This window comes from Lathamus discolor, chromosome 4 (genome assembly GCF_037157495.1).
Source record: "Lathamus discolor isolate bLatDis1 chromosome 4, bLatDis1.hap1, whole genome shotgun sequence".
Taxonomy (NCBI): Eukaryota; Metazoa; Chordata; class Aves; order Psittaciformes; family Psittacidae; genus Lathamus; species Lathamus discolor.
The window spans coordinates 65,576,071-65,596,437 of NC_088887.1; the positions used below are offsets into that span (position 1 = coordinate 65,576,071).

General features: G+C 39.1%; 1 protein-coding gene and 1 long non-coding RNA gene across 2 annotated transcripts in view; one reads left to right on the plus strand and one right to left on the minus strand.

The window, feature by feature from the left end:
* The window catches only part of LOC136013661 (uncharacterized), an 8,084-nt gene extending 188 nt beyond the window's left edge, over positions 1-7,896 (plus strand). Inside the window, exons 2-4 of the long non-coding RNA XR_010612305.1 lie at positions 2,851-2,958; positions 3,612-6,200; positions 6,616-7,896. This is a non-coding gene — a long non-coding RNA (uncharacterized LOC136013661). The remainder of the gene's footprint in view (positions 1-2,850; positions 2,959-3,611; positions 6,201-6,615) is intronic.
* CUL4A (cullin 4A) overlaps positions 4,756-20,367 on the minus strand; it is a 42,087-nt gene continuing 26,475 nt past the window's right edge. The window contains exons 12-20 of the mRNA XM_065677883.1: positions 19,131-19,235; positions 18,045-18,155; positions 17,626-17,711; positions 16,498-16,605; positions 15,244-15,357; positions 13,732-13,837; positions 8,112-8,284; positions 7,099-7,251; positions 4,756-6,402 (exon numbers count right to left, since the gene is read on the minus strand). Coding sequence (XP_065533955.1) covers positions 6,307-6,402; positions 7,099-7,251; positions 8,112-8,284; positions 13,732-13,837; positions 15,244-15,357; positions 16,498-16,605; positions 17,626-17,711; positions 18,045-18,155; positions 19,131-19,235 — 1,052 coding nt within the window. The 3' untranslated portion in view covers positions 4,756-6,306. The remainder of the gene's footprint in view (positions 6,403-7,098; positions 7,252-8,111; positions 8,285-13,731; positions 13,838-15,243; positions 15,358-16,497; positions 16,606-17,625; positions 17,712-18,044; positions 18,156-19,130; positions 19,236-20,367) is intronic.

Here is a 20,367-nt window from a genome sequence, read left to right on the forward strand (position 1 = left end):
CTGGCAGCTCTAACCTGTGGGAGCTGAAGACACCAATGGCTTGTCCCCGGTGCGCTGCTGGCCTGACACTGGCTGCCCAGTCAGCAGGGATCCCTGCAGCAGGGATGTTTGGGAATGGGTGTTCTGAGGTTTGGGGTCTTTGTGAGCTGCCATAGGCCTTACCTCTGTAACCCGGGTGGAGTGAGAGCTGTGAGGAACAGCACGTTCTTCAGCCAAGTTGGACAGGGCTTTGAGCACCCTGGTCTAGTGGAAGGTGTCCCTGCCAATGGGCTGGAACAAGCTGAGCTTTAAGGTCCCTCACAACCCAGCTATTCTAGGATTCTATGATCAGGACCTAGGTAAGCCTGACCAGTATTAGGCATTTAAATGTGTTTCGCAGTGAGGAATGTAGCACGGGCAGCTGTGTTAAAGGGGAGGTGATAGAGGAGGGTGAGAAACGGCTTGGGTGAGCAATTAAATCACCTAAGTTATGTGCTGCCTCCGGAATATGTTTCTTACCACTAGGTTTAAAAGCAAGTACAGTGATCTCACCCAGAACTAACTCAGTCCCAGCTGCATAAAACTGCTGGAAGTTAATGGTCTATTATCTCTGAACTGATACATATGTATGCATCACCTGTATACACAGAGAAGCCACATATGTGTTCAGAGCCAAAAGAGAGATTGCAATGTCTTGTGGTTGCATGAGTAAAATTAATTGCACTTTCACATAGTTTCTGATGTGTGTTTTGATAAAAAGGTTTTAACCCCCCCCCCCTTTTTTTTTTCCTTGGGAAAACTGTAAAGCAAGAGGTGAAGTTGTTCTATCAGCATTCTCAGATGTTAGCATAGTAACAGAGATGTCCAGGCTGTTTGATCACTTTGTAACTCAATGCTCTTATCTAAGCAGTTAAGGGTATCCTTTCTTCATCTGAAACCTCAGAAGTACTTATTTTGCTACTGAAATCCTATTTCTAGTACTGTTGGAAAGCGTGCCAATAGCAGGGTGCTTCTACTTTCTCAGAATGACTGCCGTGTCATCCCTCTCCTCATTACAGTGTACTCCAGATTCATCAGCTCTGAGGCAGAATCATTAATGCTCCCAAGCTGCCTTCATACATTTTTTACTTGGAAGCAATTTGAAATGCAGTTTAGCTACTGCCAGGTGCTCAATTCAAGTCCAGCCGCTGTAAAATTGATGACCCTTCCCTAAGCTTTCCCTTAGCCTCAGTTCACTTACACTCTCCATTTCCCCAAACCATCCTGGAGAAGTTTATTTGCTGTTCATGGTGGCTTGGAGATCTGCCTTTCAATGCTGTTGCTATAAACAGACATTTCTTAATGCTGCATTTTTATCGGTGTTTTTTAGAGATGATAATGTTTTGTTTTAGTTTGCTTGCTTTTCCCTGCAGCACTAGCAGTCTTTAGTCTTGCCATGTATTGCCAAAAGCAGAAGTTAGTCAGCTTGAAAAGAGACGGAACAGCTCTGGACAAGCGTTTGAATGAGTCATTTGCAGAGGCCTTGAGGTTAATGGAGGTGGGATAGGGGTTGTTTTTGGGTTTTGATCACTGTTTTTGGTCCTGCACTGGGAGTGGAGGAAGGGGAGGAAGGTCTGTGGAATAGTTTAAGTCTGACAGAAAACAAAATAGAGAGCGGGAGGCCCCATGTCAGGTTTAAACTTGCTGTGCAGTAGTCTGTCCCTCTACCGGAAAACTGGTAGGTATTTATGAATTGAAAAATGGCAGATGCTTGGATTACTACCAAATAATATACAGGTTGCATTAAGCAACAGCATTGTGGCAAGAAATCATAAGTAAAGAACATAAGGGTTCTATCAGTGGAGAATGATGTTGATCTTGTATGCTGTGGATCATTAGCTTACTAAGCCTTTGATAGTGGTGTAGAAGTGCACAGTCATGGTTTCCATGTCACTGTCAGTAGAAGTACTACAGGGTGCTTGTTAGCCAGCTTTCCTAATGGAGCAAGACTTGTGCAACCATGCTGACCATTGGCCTCACTGCTCAATAACTTGGTGGCTGACATCAATCCAACTTGATAGCAGGGTAAGACATAAACAAACATGAAGTTACAGCTTCTGTAAAAGCTGGTATGCAGGCAGCCTGGAGATCCAAGTTACTGCTGTTACCATGGGCAATGAAGTTAATACCCAGCCCCTGCACAGTTTGACAGAGCTGCTGGCCAACCAGGATGCACATGGTTACAGATTAACTGTGGTACAGCTCCTGTCCCCGCTTCAGAGCTATGAGTGCAGCACAGCTGCTTGTGGGGAAGAATATTGGAAATACCCAGGAGATCTGGGAGCCAATAGTAGGACCCAAACCGTTCTGCAATTTTGAGGCTGAGTGTTAGCATGGGAGACAGAGTAGATGGGAATTTTTACCAGGAAAGAATTTCCACAGAAACTGCTCAGTTTTTCCTGTGGCCTTTTGGTCTGTATTATCTGACTTCACAGGGTTACTTTCTTTCTGAAGAGACTGGCTAGGGATAGCCAAGGTTATAGTAGAGGGTCTGCTCTCCCCAACCAACCTGCCAAAGATCATAAACTTACTAATAGGTCTGTTGGCATAATAAATTAATGCACTAAAGTTGCCTGAAAGGTGCGTAATAGTCCCTCTCACACACACACACACACACACCCCGCCCCCCCAAAGATGCATATTGCAATAAGAAAGGAATAAGGAAGCCATAACAGACCAAGGGAGTTAAACGATAAACTTAGGTTCAGGTAAAGTGTCCTGGGTTTACCAGGAGCCGTTTTGATGCTTCTTAGTAACTGGTGCAAGCTCTGTGTTTTGACTTTCAGCCTGGGCAGAGAGCTGGTAACACCGATTGTTTTTCATTGTTGCTAGGTAGTGTTTATTCTGGCTAAGGACTTTGTGAGTCTCGTGCTCTGCCGGGGATGAGGGGAAGCTGGGAGGAAGCAGAGACAGGACACCTGACCCAAGCTGGCCAAAGAGGTATTCCATACCACAGCACGTCATGCCCAGGGAGGTAACTGGGAGTTACCCGGAAGGGCACGCTCTCTCTTCAGGGGGGGGTCAAACTCCTTCGGCGGTGGTATCGTATTCTCTTGTTATTTTCTCTTATCAATATTATAATTGGTGGTAGCAGCAGTGATTTGTGTTATACCTTACTTACTGGGCTGTTCTTAACCCGTGGGAGTTACATTCTCTCGATTCTCCTCCCCATCCCTCCGAGAGCGGGGAGGGTCAGGGGAGCAGTGAGTGAACGAGCTTTTGTGGTTGGGTTTAAACCACGACATAAAGGAATACAGGGGAAGCTGAAATGCAGAACTAAGATGAAAGGACACAAGTAGCGGGCAGGAAGGAGGCTGGTGGTGGCTGGTAAGAACTGTAATTGCCAGAGTTGGGAAGCACCTGCAAGTTGGCTGTCAGCCTGCATTTTCACACTGGCTTTCCCTCAGAAAATGCTAGGCTAGGTGACAGAACATCACGTTTAGAAAATTGCTTTTTAAATACACATATGTCTGGAAGAGGTACCAGAATGCTTATGTTAAACTGCAAAATTTCAAGTTACATTGAAAGGGTTTGGTAAAATTGGAGAGGCACCACCTGTATCCTGGATTCCTGCTATTTTTGTCATTCCACAGAAGCTGCTGTACAGTTTGTTCCAAGGACACCAAAGTGCCAAGATTCACATTTTCAAGACATCTTCTGAGCATAGATGTGCTACAGAGGAAATCTGTTACTTTGGTACAGCCCAGTGTCTTCAACACAGAGTGATCTTCCAGCAAGAAATGTTTAGCAATTTCTGACCTGTGGGCACAAATATTCCCAAGGTGATGAGAACCCAAATAGCTGGCATCAGACTAACAACTGGCTGGATGCTCAGCCAAATTCTGTCACCTCTATCAGCTGTTTTGCTATGAAGTAGTGATTACCATGCTAATGAACTAACCAGTTACCCATTTGGTTCAGAAAAATGCAAACTCACAGGAATTTGAGGAAATCAAATAAAAAATGAAGACTTGAGAAAAAGAGAGTCACAATCACCTGGCCTTTCAGTCTCTTCCACAGCTTTTGAAACTGAAGCTACTTTCAGACCAGGAAGAGTAAAAATCTTTAGAGATCATTACATTGTCTGTAGGACTGGGAGCTAAAGGGATGGGTGGAGATCAGCAGCTGGATAAAGGAGAATGAAACAATCATTCCCACAAGGTAGCAGAAGGGCAGAACTAAGCAGAAGAACCCTCTGCACTACTGCTGCTTGAGGTTAATTTGAGGGGAAGGGTTATACAGTAGGGGACTGAGGGGACACATCACAGGTAGGCAAGCTTCATTATTTCCAGTGCTGGTGGAACAACTCATTTTTGATTGCTGTATGAGAGTAATTTGGCCAAAGAGTTCTAGTCTGTGGTAATTAAGAAAACCTGCACATCTCAGCACATTTAATCAATTAACATTGCGTTGTAAGGCAGAACCATTCCAGTCTTCTCTAGGATAACACCACTGCTTATAATCTATTGTTTGAAACCACTGAACCGGGAAGTTGGGGTTCAGAAAGAAAAGGCGGTACATTTACTGCTTGGTATCAGTTACGGCATACCTCCGCCAACCTTCTGTGAGGAGAAAGCCCCTGTCCATTGCATTTCTGTGAGGCACACACTCCTTTTTGTTTTAAAAGTCTATTGAAATGGAGCTGATCAGCTTCTACATGCCTACAAAGTGAATTACAAGGCGAATGGTATAATTCACACTAAAGAACAAACTGCAGAAACAAACTGAAGTACCATATTCTCACAAAGGCTAAGAAATTAATATTTAATATGCATCAAAAATTTTATTTGCATTACCTGAAGATTCAAATATTAAAATAAGTCTACATTAAATTACAATATTAAATACACTTTAAATACAATAAACTAAATGTGTTTAGTTTCTAAACACAAAGGGAACAAAAATATTCGGAAGAATGTAATGCAATTAGTGACAACAGGTGACAGAATGAGGACTTTCAGATGTAAATCCACAAGATGTCAACTCTCAGCGATGTTTACTTTAAGAAGAGGTGGTGGCCTTTTAATTGATGCACAAACCCTGTATGACATAAACTCAGTATGGTATCTCTCAAGAAAAAATATTGCTCAGTTACATTCTCATTTATGCCACGATCAAAACTCCTTTCATAGCTCTTTTTCAGAATGAAACACACCAGTATGCAAATCCAGAAAAATAAACAGAGTCTTTTTGCAAGTATTACCACAGATGTCTTCCTTATAGTTACAGTTATCTAACAGATCTACAATGTCTTTCATTCTTGAATTCAAATCAGCTTACATATATACAATATGAAACAAAGTACTCACAAAATCCTTAGTCTTTCAAGACAAAAAACTATGCTTTCACAATATTGAGACCATAAAAGTCTTTTTAAAAAAAGGGGTTTTCTTCTTTCAAGTGGAGCATGCTGTACAGTAGGTTCCCTGTATGTTATTTTCAAGGCAAAACTAAATGTTACGGCTGTTACATAAAGCGATAAACACCCGTTGCCCTAAAATGAGGTAGGGCTTCTTGATGCAGATCTAATCTTTGCCACCCAAGCCAGCAGAAGTAGTAATAAAATGATAATCCATACCTTAGCTAACTAATCCAACAATTCACTACACACATGAATACAGTTGTCCTCTTGGCACTTCAAGGATCTCACTTCGAAACCTGATTTGTCCAAACCAGACTGAAGCTCATAATCATTTGAAAGCAAATTAGCTGACCACAAGGTGAGCAGGTTTCATGGTATGTAATTTCAAAAAGTCAGTGTATTTCAACAACACTGCTTGTATGTAAGTGTTCATCAATGAAGGGTTTTAAAAAGTTACCCCAGTTGTCACTGTAGCTAAAGAATGCAGCATATAGGGTCTTTACGGATGCAGTTAGGAACACATAAATGAAGAAACCAGACTTGCATCCATCACAAAGTATTTCTCACACAGGTAATTTTACCTTTCCATCCAACTTCAATGACACTGTTAAACAAAATTATAAAACTAAATTTTGAAGAACCCAAAAGAACAAGAGAGTAACTAAAAGAAATATAAACATGACACTTAAAATTAAGTAGTCCCGATGAGGATGATCAATTAACATGTCATTTTGCTTCTTTTCCACAGCAGTGCATGCAGCTGGTTGAATAGTATACATCAACCTGAAACCTGCTAAAAGGAAAGTCTGGAACAGCATAGGTATTTGGTGTCCTGAAGATATAATATGCATGATTTTTGTTTTTATTTTTTAGATTTTCTTTTTAATTATGATTTTATTTTTTTAAATAAAAGGATTTCTTCTCCATTAAGCAACATAGTGGTACTGATTAGGGTTGTCTTTGTCTCTCTCCATATAGTCTCTGTCAATGAGAGATTCAATCCTCTTTTTCAAGTCTCCAGGCTACAAGAAAAGATGAGATTAGTGTAACTGTTAGTAATATAAATGCAAATATATTTCATTTTAAAAACTAGGAATGTGAACAGCTCCATGAGATGTGCCATAGTAAATATCTAAATATAATTTCTTACTGATAACTCTGGCTTATTTCTGTTTAGACAGTAATTTTTAATACCTTTCTCTTTGGATTTGATTAAAACATATTTCATATTCCAGTTCTGGTGTCCCCAACATGGAACTATTGGAGCAAGTCAGCCTGGAGAAGAGACGGCTGCGTGGAGACCTCATAGCAGCCTTCCAATATCTGAAGGGGACCTACAAGGATGCTGGAGAGGGACTCTTCATCAGGGAGTGTAGCAACAGGACAAGGGGTAACAGGTTAAAACTTAAACAGGGGAAGTTCAGGTTAGATATAAGGAATAAGTTCTTTACTGTGAGGGTGGTGAGGCACTGGAACAGGCTGCCCAAGGAAGTTGTGAATGCTCCATCCCTGGAGGCCAGGCTGGATGGAGCGTCGAGTAACTTGATCTAGTGGAAGGTGTCCCTGCCTGTGGCAGGGGAGTTGGAACTAGATGATCTTAAGGTCCTTTCCAACCCAAACCATTCTATGATTCTTACTTTTATGGACAAGCTGAATGGAAAAATATATTACATACTCTTAAATAATCATTGGAAGGTTTGAAAATTAAAATCAGTTACCTTTACAGGAAATTTCAGTTGATTATACAACTCAGAAACAAGGAGATTATGACCGAGAGTCTTTCTCATCTTCATTATTCGTACGATTGCAGCATCAATCTGGTATTGCCTGTCTTGAAATACTCTTTCAGTTGTGCTGACCTGTTCCTCGACCTAAAGAACAATACAATGCCACAAATCAGATAGCCTTTTATGGCTATTTTTAATCAATTATATTTCTATAGTTAACCTTTACAATGAAATGAAACTCATGTATCCTTATTCATCTTTGAGACAGACTCCTGCATTACTGCATGCTAAGAACTGTGATTCTGAAGCATACTGATAATGCAAGCCAAAGATAAAATTAAGAATAATGTAAAGAAAATAAGAACATACATCTTAATTCTATTTGATAAATTAAACTAAATCTTAACTCACTTCAGATTTTTGAGAGAACATGTAACGATTTGTCAGTCCAAATACAGCAGTCTTTTGTATCAAACTGATCAGCTCCAATTTGACTTTTAGGGATTTTAATATGCAAAGGCAAAAGGAAAGAAGTCAATGTTCATTAAAACATGTTACCTCGTGCCAGGAACTGGGATTCAAGTGCAACAAAAATATCCACTGCAAAATCAGGGACATCCTTGACTTCAATAACTCCCATACCCGCTAAATAAAGAAGTGAGGTGATGACATTTGTTTCATGAGTTCAATATAATGCCAACACTCCAGCCATACCACAGAAACTTCAAAGATGGACTGAAACACCTACAAGATTCTACCAGTTTTAAATAGAGGCATTTAATTACACAATCATAGGAAAGAACCTAGAAGGGTTTTTTTTTTTCCAATTTCAGTGACATCTAAAATCTTTAGTGCCTCTGCAAGTCATCCTGACTACCAAAAAATTAAACACCTGTTTCCTTTCTCCACATGCAAAAACTACAAAAGGAACTGCAGAGATTCTGTCCCTCCAAGTGGGACATACAGATAAACAAACAGAATGAATGCAAAAATTAAATACATACTGTTTCTTTCATTTGGATTTGGTTGATCTTTATTCTAAACAATTTGTGCTTGAAATCACCATTAAAGATGAATTTATCTCCATCTTCTACATCCTTGCCCTTTGGACTTTTAATCAATACTCGTGCTTTTCCACAAGCTAAAGACTGCAAGGTTCTTCTTAATTCACTGTCCTCTGTGAAGAAGTTCAGAGTTGAGAGAAAGGAGAACAAAGTGTAACATGAAGAGTTTTATCTGATTAATGAAGAAATACATTTGAAAAGTCACTGGTTTTATCCTAATACCTTCTTCCAGCTAAGTTCAAATTAGGTAACAACTCACAGCTGTCAAACTTGGGTCTCACATCCTTGACAGGCAAGTGCTAAGAGTGTGCATGAATTGCACCCATCAGAAAGACAGACTTGGGCTCACCTCAGTGAGCTTTCCAACCGAAAGGAGTTTCAGAAAAGATTTCACATTAACATGAGCCTGGTTTTATTTCATCTTGTTTGGTAGTAACAAGACAGAAGAAAAAAAAACATGGACGACAAAACACTCAAGCCACCTATTTTATGATTTCATTACTATTTTTAACACGCTCTAGAAAACATATAATAATAATTAAAAACCCACAAACAAATAGAAGTCTAAATTAATAGGAAGATGTTTTACAAGAAGGTAGAGCTCACACCTATTATAATCACAAACTTCCCCCCATGACAGGAAATAGTAGAAACAAGTCAGTGAGTAAAACTTTATCTACTACAATTTAAAGCTAAAATCATTTGGACAAGTAGATAAAATGAAGTCTAAAATAGTCTATGTTACAAAGTCATGTATCAAGATTTTGTATTCAAACACCCTCTGCAGTCTCTAGAATACTTATAATATAAAATTATCATCAAATGTGTTGGATCCCTTGAACAGTTTTAGCCTAATAATTGAAAGAAAGGTTTTGCAACCTAGTGCTGAAGTGCAGTGTAGCTGAGTAAAAGATTAACGCTATTATTACTTCTAAAATACTTTTAACTTTCACAGAGTGACCTTTTTTTTTTTTAAAGTTCCAGCTGTTCTAGGATTACTAAAAAAAACCCTTTAAACTACTTTGACTAAACAGGCATTTGTGATCTTTCACACTTTCGGGGGGTTTCACTTTCAGTAAATGCAGATCGCTGAGCTGTGTTTCTGTCCAAACAAAAAAATAGGCTTTTCCAAACACTCAATATGCTTTGGAGCTTTGCTTCTGCTTGGCACGCTAAGTCACAGGCTACAGTATGCCAAAGGGAAGAATATCACTCAATCACTGAAGTAAAAACTACAGCTCCTAGTAATGCTAGGAGAAAGGCAGGTAAAAACACAGAGTATATTTGGACAACACAGCTCAAAGAAGCATAGTTACCAAAGAGCAAGTAACCATTCTTTCTTTTGAGTGTCAATTTATGGATTTTATAACAGTATTAATGTACCAGGGACAATCTCATCTCTTTAAATTGTAACAGCGACTGCAGAACACAAGTTCCAGCTATGGCCAGATGAAGACATTATCCATGATGCTTATGCAGTAAGAGATCCACAGGAACCGATTAAATAAGCAGAATATAACTTAAGATTACCTTCATGGTGTTCTCAATTAAAAATCAATGTGCATGCAGGAAATTGGGAGCTGACTCAATTTGAGTTGATCTGACATTTGACAATTAAGACCTGCCATTAATCTTAGGCACCTAACTTGGTTTCAGTTGAGAACGACCACATCATGCTTTACAGGGATCGGATTAAAATGTTTGCTCACCCAACATGAGTTCTTTGACTTGGCTAGTAAGATAGAGAAGCCAAAAGGTGCCTGAATTCTTGTGCTGTGAGAGCTAGTGAATTCACTATTCACTGCCTCTAAGCCATCCGTAATTCAACAGACTTGTATTTCCTCCTTTTCACCTCTCTCCAAATTATCATGCCCCAAATTTAAGAGATGAAGTCTCCACCCTCTGCAAAGGAACTGTTCTATACCTGCTGTATTTCTTCTTTTTTGTCCTTATCTAATCCTACTATACACTGTAGATATGGGCTAACCTGAAATTTATGAAGTATCCAAACACACACACACACACACACAGCATAAAGGTGCTTTCTGTTTTATTCTCAATTACTTCCCCAGAAGTTACCAAGATGCTGTTTGCCCTTCTGATCACTGATGAACTTTTCTTTCTGATGGATTTTCTTTCCAGGGGACACAATGACAGCACAGCTTCACTCCTGCATGCTGACACCTAACAAAGGCAATCTCTCTGACATGATTAAGGTTATTCCCCTCACTCAGCTCCTGCCCCAGATATATTTATATTCATCAACACTGGATGCCATTTGATCTCCTAATTGTTCAACAGTGCAAGATCCCTTTGTGACTTTTTTTACATGTTTCAGATTTGACCTTCCTAAGGAATCAGCATCAAATTCTATCACATGAGTATTCATCTTCTTCAGGTCATTAGTGGCCATGATGAATAATACCTGGGGATCCCAAGTAAGAGCTTCCTTTCACTATTTCACTATTTTAGAGCTCATGAGGAGCTCTTATCAAGAGCTTTCAAAAAGCCAAGTGCATAAATACGATTTTGGATATGCTTACTGACTCTCTCAAAGAATTTGAAAGTAAAATCATATACCACATAAATTATGCTGGCTCTTCCCTTGTATACATTTATCCATGGGCCTGACAATTCCATTCCTCCCAGTACAGACTGGCTACCCTGCAATAATCTGAAGAATTACCCCATGAATGTAAATAAATACATAAATTTAGCCTTGCTCTTGTCAAGCTTGCACCAAGGGTCACTTGACTAATAACTACAATGGATTCCTGTAAAGCATCAGGGTGACTAGTGTTCAGTTAGTGGTGGTCTAATTTACTGTCTGATTTACTCATCTGTTCTAAACCCTTTACTGACACTTCAAATTGCAATATTATATTCTACCCTATGGTATTTACACAGCCCTCTGAACTCTTCTGCAGTAAACACCAATATGCAAAGAGTGGGTAATCCCTCGTAATAGTGCCTCAACATAAACACACGTTAACTAACTAAAACCTGTGCAAGACTTCCACCACCTCCCAGAAAAAGCTGGTACATGTGAGCACCAAAGTAAAGGAAGTGGTTAGGGCCAGTTCTTCAGAGTTGGAAGGTTCAGTGTCTCTTTCAGTGTTTAGAACTGAAGAACACCCACCCTGGGTCAGAAGGTCCATCTAGCCCAGCACCCTGTCTCCAGCAGTGGCCAGGAGCAGATGAGCATAGAGCAAAGCTAATACAGCTTCACACTTCCTGCTCTTCCTCATCTCCTCATCCTACTGCTCACTAAGTCTACAATCACTTAGGGCTAAGAGACTTCCTAAGCCAGAGGTGGTTTCTACGTGTTGAGAAACCTGCAGTGCCTTGCTCTTCCCTGAACCTGTCCTGTTGAACTTTTGGTCTATTTAGTTTAGTCCTAGCATATACAACTGATCCTTCTAAAGAAACTGTCCCAGGTCTTCCATCTTTATTCCCATTCTCTGAACTCTTCTCAGATCCACCATTTTATTTCTAGATGGTGGAGGGAAAAGTCTGACAAACCCTACAGACCTTCTAAAACCTTAAAATGTGCCAGCGATTTCTTTTTGACTCCTTTTGAATTTAGATGGAGCCCCTTCTTGTACATGTCCCCCCTGTTTCAAAGGCCTTCCTACTTCTCAATAAATCTAGACCCTGTTCCATACCTTATTTTTTAAAGCATATGTTTCAATTCTGCCTGTCTAGCTTGCGCCTGGTGTTTAGAACATTTAGAAACAGTTTCTATGGCAACCCAAATGCCCAAGTTTTGCCCTCCAGGATTTCTACCATGTGCTGTTATTTGTAGCCATGAGCCAGAACCTCTGGTTCATGCTGGGTGGTCTCTCAAGTGTCCATTTGCCAACACCTCTACCCTTAGTGGTCAATTCACCAAGCAGCTGCATCACAAATTCAGCTACCTTTTCTAGTAACTGAATCACTGTTCTTTTCCAACTAGCCAGGATACCAAACTTTGGCAGGGTACCAGTGAGCAAAAGGATCATCCTTGCAGCAAAGCGCAGTGTGGGATCTATTTCTGACACCATTTCTGGCCATAGGAATTTCCTCTTCTTTAGAAATAGGGAGACTGCCAGGTGGGAATGGGACCTCTCTAAAGCAGCTCCAAATGCCTTGTGTAGGTAGAACCTGGGAAGATGAGATTTTATGTCATCCATCCTGACCCCATGGGAACCCTCTGGACCAAGAACTGTCCTCACTACCAGCATTCCTACACTACTTTCCCATGTGGAAGAGAAACACAGACATGGTGCAATTACATAATTTAGGTAGCTCCCAACTATCAATTTCAGCCATCTGCCTTAAAAAAAGTCTATTGAAATCCTTTCTATTGTGCCATAATGGAATGGATTTCCATGCAGCAGATTTTATCCGTTGCTGTCAGGCAGCCAGAATGCAAGCTCCAAGGTTCATCAAGACAAGATGGGAAAGCAGGATCTGGATCATGCTTGTGTGAACTTATATTTGTTCTGTAACCATTGTACTCTGATCTAATGAGCCTCTCTGGACTATCCTGATGCTTATCATTCACACTAGGATGAGCTTTCTTCAGCTCCCTTAGCATTAATGGTGTGGATGACTAAGCAACTTAAGCACTGATGCTGAGAAACTGGAGCACCCAGGCTGTACTGCCTTCTGCAAAGCATTGTTCTGAAACACAGGGATTCTTGATATCCCTATTCTACAATATTTTAGTAAATATATTTACAGGATTTTAGTACTTGCATGGGTTCAAGTACTCTTTCAACAGTTGCTCTATTGTGTTGATCTTCATATTCAACATATGAAGGACTGGTGGGTATGACCTGGTTGCTGCAGAAGTTCCAGAGAGTAAAGAGATGACAGTATTACCATTTTTAGTGCTAATGGCTGTATCTATTTCAAGAAAGTGTAAAAATAAATTAAAAAACCCCAAACCAAACCATCCAAGAGCATAAGAACATAGAAAGCAGATGCTGCAGGTGGATAAGAGAAAACTATACTTTTCCTCAGTTTTCTTTGTTCTTTCTGCTTTAAGGTTTCAAGCAGCTAACAAAGTCTACACCCTACAGGACACTGCTCTCCTTAACAAATCAGACCTCTTGTAAATGGGGCACTCCAGCAACAGTAATGGAAAACAGGTGGGCAAGTTCTCTGGACAGTTAAACTGAAAATACTGTCTTGAATCACCCCAAAATGGCAGCATTCTACAACAGATCGTTTTCAAAACACCATATTTGAAACTGTAATAGAACTAAACCAAGCTGTAGGTTCAACAGTCTTTATCACCACTTGAATTTTAAGAATTGCAGTGATACATTTTGTAAATCTAATAGGCTGTTAGTAGCACCATATGCTACACAGCTCTCACTATTAATTTTGTGAAGCTATCTACATTAAGAAGTAGAAGCAGGGTGTTTCCTCATCTCTTTTGGGGTTTATGTACTATTGATGCAGTTTGTTCTAATGATCACAGCAAATTTCTTAAAATTAAGCCTTTACATACCGAATCATAATTGGCAACTACTCGATGAACAAATTTAAGAATCAGAAGTACTCTTCCTACCTACACCAGTGGCCATTTTAATTTCTTCAAAACTGAATTCATCTCCTTCATTAAACATAAGCAACACTAATGTCTGAAAGAGCGACACTTGAAATTCTTTCTTTCCCTAGAAAAGAAATAGCAAATAATTAGCGGTAATATTCAGAGCATTTTCTATTGTATCCTCCAAATCTGCCAAGTTGCAGAAGCTATACATTCTTTTTCCTAATTTTAGACGAAGAGATGTGCATTTTAGAATGCCTGGCACACAGAAGAATCTGCCTGAATGCAGAACTGAGGAAGCAGGATATTTTTAAAACCTCGGATTTTTTTGCTCCTCTCACATTAGCAATACAGCACACAGCAGAAACTCATGAGAATGGCCTTGTATTTACTTCACATCATTTACTTCGTTTTAATTACAATACATGAAATTCTGGCTTTGGTGCCATCAATAACAAATCTCTTCATACTTCAACCAGGTTTCATTTCATGGAGGTGAGGAAACTAATATAAAAGAAATCTTGGTGCTGGATCAAATATGAAAGAGACAAAAGATAATTTTTTTGTTTACCATGATACAGCGTGATTGTACTGTCAAGTAGCACAATATTTGTACAAACAGGCAATGGAAAGGAAATAGCTCAAACTCTTTAGAAAGCTGTAAACACCTCTGTCAATCAACAGCTACAAACCTATCCGTCCTACTGTTGCATAACACCTAAGCCTCTGAGTTTCAGTTACAATGAGTTAGCAAAAGAATTCAAGGTGGTTTTTTGTCTTTGCTCTGTCTCAATTAAGCTGCATTATTAGCAAGGCAAGATATTCTGTGAGACAAAACAAAACCACATTAAGATACAATGTGGTTATTTAAGACTTAAATAATTCAACAAGCATTTAAATTTTAACCACAATCGTTACATGACTAATACCCTTCAGTCTCTTTTTGTATCAGTGAAGCATATTGAAAGTGCCACCAGTATTTCTATGATTAAAACAATTCTGTATTCCCATTTTCTTCACTGTGAGGGTGGTGAGGCACTGGCACAGGTTGCCCAGAGAACTTGTGGCTGCCCCATCCCTGGCAGTGTTCAAGGCTGGGTTGGATGGGGCTTTGAGCAACCTGGTCTAGTGGAAGGTGTCCCTGCCTATGGGAGGGGGTTGGAACCGGATGATCTTTAAGGTCCCTTCCAACCCAAACCATTCTGCGGTTCTATGATATTAAAAATAAAAAGATGCTGCATTATTTCTCTTTCATTAATTTCCTGGTTTATTACAACTTGTTTTATTCAAATGAGCAACAATTCCTATCAAATGAATATCGTTATCATATTGTTGTCTCCTGTTAGACAGGTAGTATTTCAGTTTAATTATAAAAAGCCAACTTTCTATACAAAAGTAACAATATTGAATTGTGACTGTCCCTCTACAAAAATGTTACTACCTTTATAAAAAATACATTACATGAATAGGTTTCCAATAACTCACTTAACTTTCATCCCAACAGACTAAGCATTAAACAAGCAAACTTACTTCCTTAAATTCTGCCTTTAGCACAGCATGTCCTAAAGTGGTCTGCCACTGAAGCTTTCGACCACTGTGTTTTCCCAGGTAGAAGGTTTTAAACACCTCTTGAAGCTTTATCATCTGTAAAGCAAAGTGAGATAAATGTTTATTAGGATTATATCAGTACAATGATGCTGGATGATTTCACACATGTAATTTCTTTATTCTCCTCAACAACGTTTCACAATGAGTGGTTTTGTATTAAAAACTAAATCCAAAGTGCAAAATTCTGCCCTCAAGTGCACTGGTACTATTATGCATGAAGGAAAGTCCCAGTTCAAAACCAGCTTTTTATTTCTCCCTTTTTTTGTTTGTTTGCTTGTTAAAAAGTAAAATAACCCCCTGTAAAGGCTTTTAAAGCTCAAAAATAAATACAAGCTTTGTCCTGGACTTTGAATGTGACCAAGAGTGTCGCAGAACAAAAAGCATACCTCTCACACCTACACACTGACTATGACCATCTGCTCCCAAGTTCTTCCTTCGGTTTGTCCTATACACATTCAAGTCTGATTCCAGAACTTTATACCCTCTTACTTCCAAGTAATGGTTTTTTTTTTTACACCTCCATTTTCACGACGTGTTGCTCAGGTTGGATCCTTCCAAAGTAGTCTGCTACAGAGGAAAAGATGCCACAGGAGCAAGAATACAAAAGCTTCCACATCAAGCAAGATATTGCAGAAAATAGAACTCCAAATCCGTATTGCAACTTAAATCACTACTGACAGAAGCTCTGTAAAAATCTCTTGACTTGGAAGGAAGCTTTTTTCAGGCAAATACCATTTAAATGCAGGGGTTTGTGTGGCACATTGCAGAGAACAGAGGAAGGATCTTACTGAAGAAATAATGTTCAGTAACATAACTATTGGCTAGATCAAAGTGCCTAACCAATTTAGTTAAAGATTAACTAAATTACTGCCCAGTTTTAAACTTCTAAGTGCTTGACTGCAATGGTAAGTAGGACGCTGGTTTTATTTTAATACTAACTTTACATTATTATTCTTATTAAGAAGAAGATAAAAACCCCAACACATTAAGTGAAACAATAATCTGAAAAAAATATTTTATCCACATTATATTGTTTGCAATTTTGACTTCTGTAAAATGATATAAAGCCCTTAAATAACTAGCAGAAAAACATTAAATGAAGGGCATTAGTTTACTTTATGATAGCGATTATAATTCTGCTCTGTGAAGTGCATTTGGAAGAATTTAAACACTAACCTCTGAATTTAAGTGGACTTCCATAGGTGTGTAAGTTGGCCAATATCCCATAGTTAATATGTTTACTGTCAGGTCTATATTTCCTGGGTCACTTTGGTTCTGCATATACTAAAATATAGGAGACAAAAATCATTCAGGTATAATGTCTGTATAATTAGAAAGCATATATACTTAAATTAGAAATCTAAAATGAGTGTAACGCTGAAAAGTTTCTACATGACACATCCTTGAACTGACATGCTTTACCAGGATCTTGAATGACAATCTAATGCCCTCCTCCTGAATTTCAAAACACAGCAAGTGGTTGGAAGTAAAAAGAAAAGAACAACATGCCATGAAGTATCCTAGACCACTGTCTTTACAGGGTATTAAGGTTGAAGGAACTTTAACCACATGCAAATAAAGCGAAAAAAGAACAAGCTTTTCATCAGAAGCCAGGGCAAGAACTATAAGGTCCAAAGGAAGCCCTGGCACTTCCACACCTGTTAGACGAAACATTTTCGTATCATTTGAGCACAGCATCAGTCAAGCCAGGCTGAAAAGTCTGGGACAGAAAAGTCACTGGAGTATTTTATTACAGGAGCAGGTGTCCTGGGACAGATCTCTATCACAGTATCCTGTCTTCAATAAGGCCCCAGAACAGGTACCCAGGGAGAAGTACGACAGCAGGATGAGCATATACAGTATTTCCTCCAAGCATTCCCTATGTCATCAACAGATTGGAAACTTCGAGGCTGAGACATACATGGTTTCTGTGCACTCAGCAACCTTCATGGAGTTTCTCTGGTGTGGGTCATTCACAAAGAATTCATCAGAGCAGCAACAGTTTACAGAATGAAGGGGCATGGATCTTAAAGAATGTCTGACAACTAAACTACTATGTGGTAATCAAACTGTGATTTACTTAAAATGGAATCAAATAGAACAGCAAAGAATATTTTCTCTGAATAGATATACAATAAATAAATTCTCTTCTATAAATAGAATTGTAAGTAGGACTCTGTTACTATAACCAGGACCTGCTCAAAATCTGTTCTGTGTAATTTTAGCTTAATCCAAGGTGTAACACTATTAAGTGCCTCCCCATCACTACTGAAAATTGGTCACACAAACAGAAGTTAAATGTACCTGCTTAAACTGAACCATGACATCTTTTGACAGTTCCATGTCCTTGAACATGCCCTCCAATTTGCTGGTAAAAGCAGCACCACATTCTGTCACACAAATTAAAGCAAAGATCCCACAGTTACAAAGCAGCACAGAACAAGCAATAAAAGTTTAACCTGAGCCAGCTGAGCCAGCTGAGCCAGATTTGCCAGGTTACAGAGTATGCACAAACAGGTACATGTTGTAAGGATTTTGCTCATCTATAGATAAATTAAGTGAACCAGTTACATATCTAAAAGGTCAGCCCAGAAGTTCTTACTGAACACAATGAAAGCTGTGATATGCTCAGCTATTACTTAAAACCTGGCTTGTCACTTCTTAAATCGTAAGATTTACATGCCAAAGAGTAATAAAAGTTTAACTCATCTGAAGGTACCTACCATGTTTAAGCTTTGACAACATGGACTTCTCAGCATCTACTGACGCACTCTTTCCAACCAGCAGTCTTTTGGCCAAGTCTTTCTTATAAAATGCCTCGAACACATCTTTCCCTGTATGGAAATTGAGAAAAAGTAATTAAATACAACTGAAATCCGACAATCTATTTGCATCATTGCACTTCAGGTTTATGACACAAGCCTTTCTCATGATGTGCTGACCAGCAGAACAATATTCACTATGCAACAGTGAAGAAAAACATATAGACAAGTTGTTTTCTTCCTATATTTTAATTATTTGCTTAACATCTTTTGCTGAATTCTTTCTTTTTCCCCAGGAACATGGGCTATGGGCTGCCTTGTTTTTCCCACTGGATCAGCTGCAAACCACATGAAACTATTCTGGGGTTCAGAAGAACACCCTCCAGTAGCCCAATATATTAAAAAAAAAAAAAAAAAAAAAAGAAAGTAAAATAAAAAAAGGTACTAAATAAATAAATGTACTAATATGTTTCAAAAGCCTAAGGTGACAGAAGTCTTCTCGGTTTGTTTGTGATAGCCTTTTGAAATAAAGAAGTCATACAGACACACACAAGCTTTCATATCTTAAACCAGAACTTCTGCCAACCTCTTCCATTGATAGCACAGATAGATACAACAGAATCACAGAACTGCGGACCATAGTATGGTTTGGTTTGGAAGGGACCTTAATGGTCATCTAATTCCAACCACCCTGCCGTGGGCAGGGACACCTTCCACTAGAGCCTCATTTTCTCCAGGCTGAACATCCCCAACTCTCTCAGCCTGTCTCCATAGCAGATGTGCTCCAGGCCTCAAAGCGTCTTCATGGTTTCCTCTGGACTTGCTCCAGCAGGTCCACATCCCTCTTGTGTTGAGGGCCCCAGAGCTGGACCAGAGCAAAATCACGTCTTGTCCCTCCAACAGATATTGGGGTGGAATATCCCCCCCATGAAGATCAGGGGCTGAGAATGTGATGCTGCTCCTATCTCTTACATTCAGAGGAACACAGTTCTGCTAGTAGCAAGGAAAACAGCTTTAATTGCATCAACAGTAAACACTATTTCTTACCGTGAATGAATCTAAATATAATCATGATTTTGTCAAGGATTCTTTCCAGCTCTTCGTCTGTTGCTTCTTTATTACCAGCTCTTAACTTGGAATCCACATATTTTGCTACAAATAAATAAAATAGTTTAACTGCTTAAAAAAAAAAAAAAAGAAATAACCTAAAATAAACAACTTCAGCATCTCCCACTTGAAATATTACTGTATGTTAAATGTTAAAATATAGGATAAGTGTTAAATGTTCTATTTTTCCTTTTCCCATCCCTCTGTGCAGTGGAATGATAGAGCCCTACTGTATACTGGCCTAATGGAAAAATATCACAAAAAGGAACTGTCCAAGAAAAAAAAATGAATACAGTATAACCAGTAAAAGTAATGCATTAGAAATTCCCACATTTTATATTATAGTCATAGCAAGCACATTACTTGTTGAAAGACAATGTTTTGGAAGTGTACAATGCATATGAATGTATTTTATGAGAAACAGAAACAGACAACACAAAGAGGACTGTATTTTTTGTAGACCTTCACTGTGTCCCTCATGCTCCTTGGCAGAAGCATACCAAAATCTAATCTGAAGCAATGCTTTCAAGTTAGTAGCTTCAGAACACCATAAATATGGTTAAGCCATGAGTTCAGCTACCTATTTATTAAGCCACATTAGTATCTTTATGTTTCTGCGTTAGAAGGAAGCCTTTGCAGAAGCTGAAACACCACAATGCACAAATGACAGAGGCCTGTATTATGGCTTTGACCTGTATCCCTAGGTTGTGCAATCTGTCCTACATAAAGCTGGTTTTAGAAGGAAGACACAAAATAAGCTGAATAAAGGCAAAAGAATGTACAGAGGGAAAAGAACCAACAAAGCAGCAGGATCCTCTCCTGATGTGAAATGCTACAGCTGCAGTTTTGCTGCAGACAACACAGTCAGAGCATCTTTTGCCAGATCAGGGATAAACCCAGCAATAGTGTTTTTAAGTTGAATTTATTATTTTTCCCCTTAATGAACAATAGTTCCCCCTTCAAGGTAACTTTTTTCCTACTAAAACTCTTCGTATCTGAAGGTTTTAAAATTGCTCTCCCAGCTTCAGCCTTCAAGGCAGATAGGTGGGCTGTACTTAGTCCTGTCCCATAGCATCCAAAGAACCACTACTACCACAATTAAAAATAGTTCCCTTGGGTTTTTTTTTGCCACAGCTACTCTTCCCCCTAATCATTTACTCCACACGTAGCATCAGCA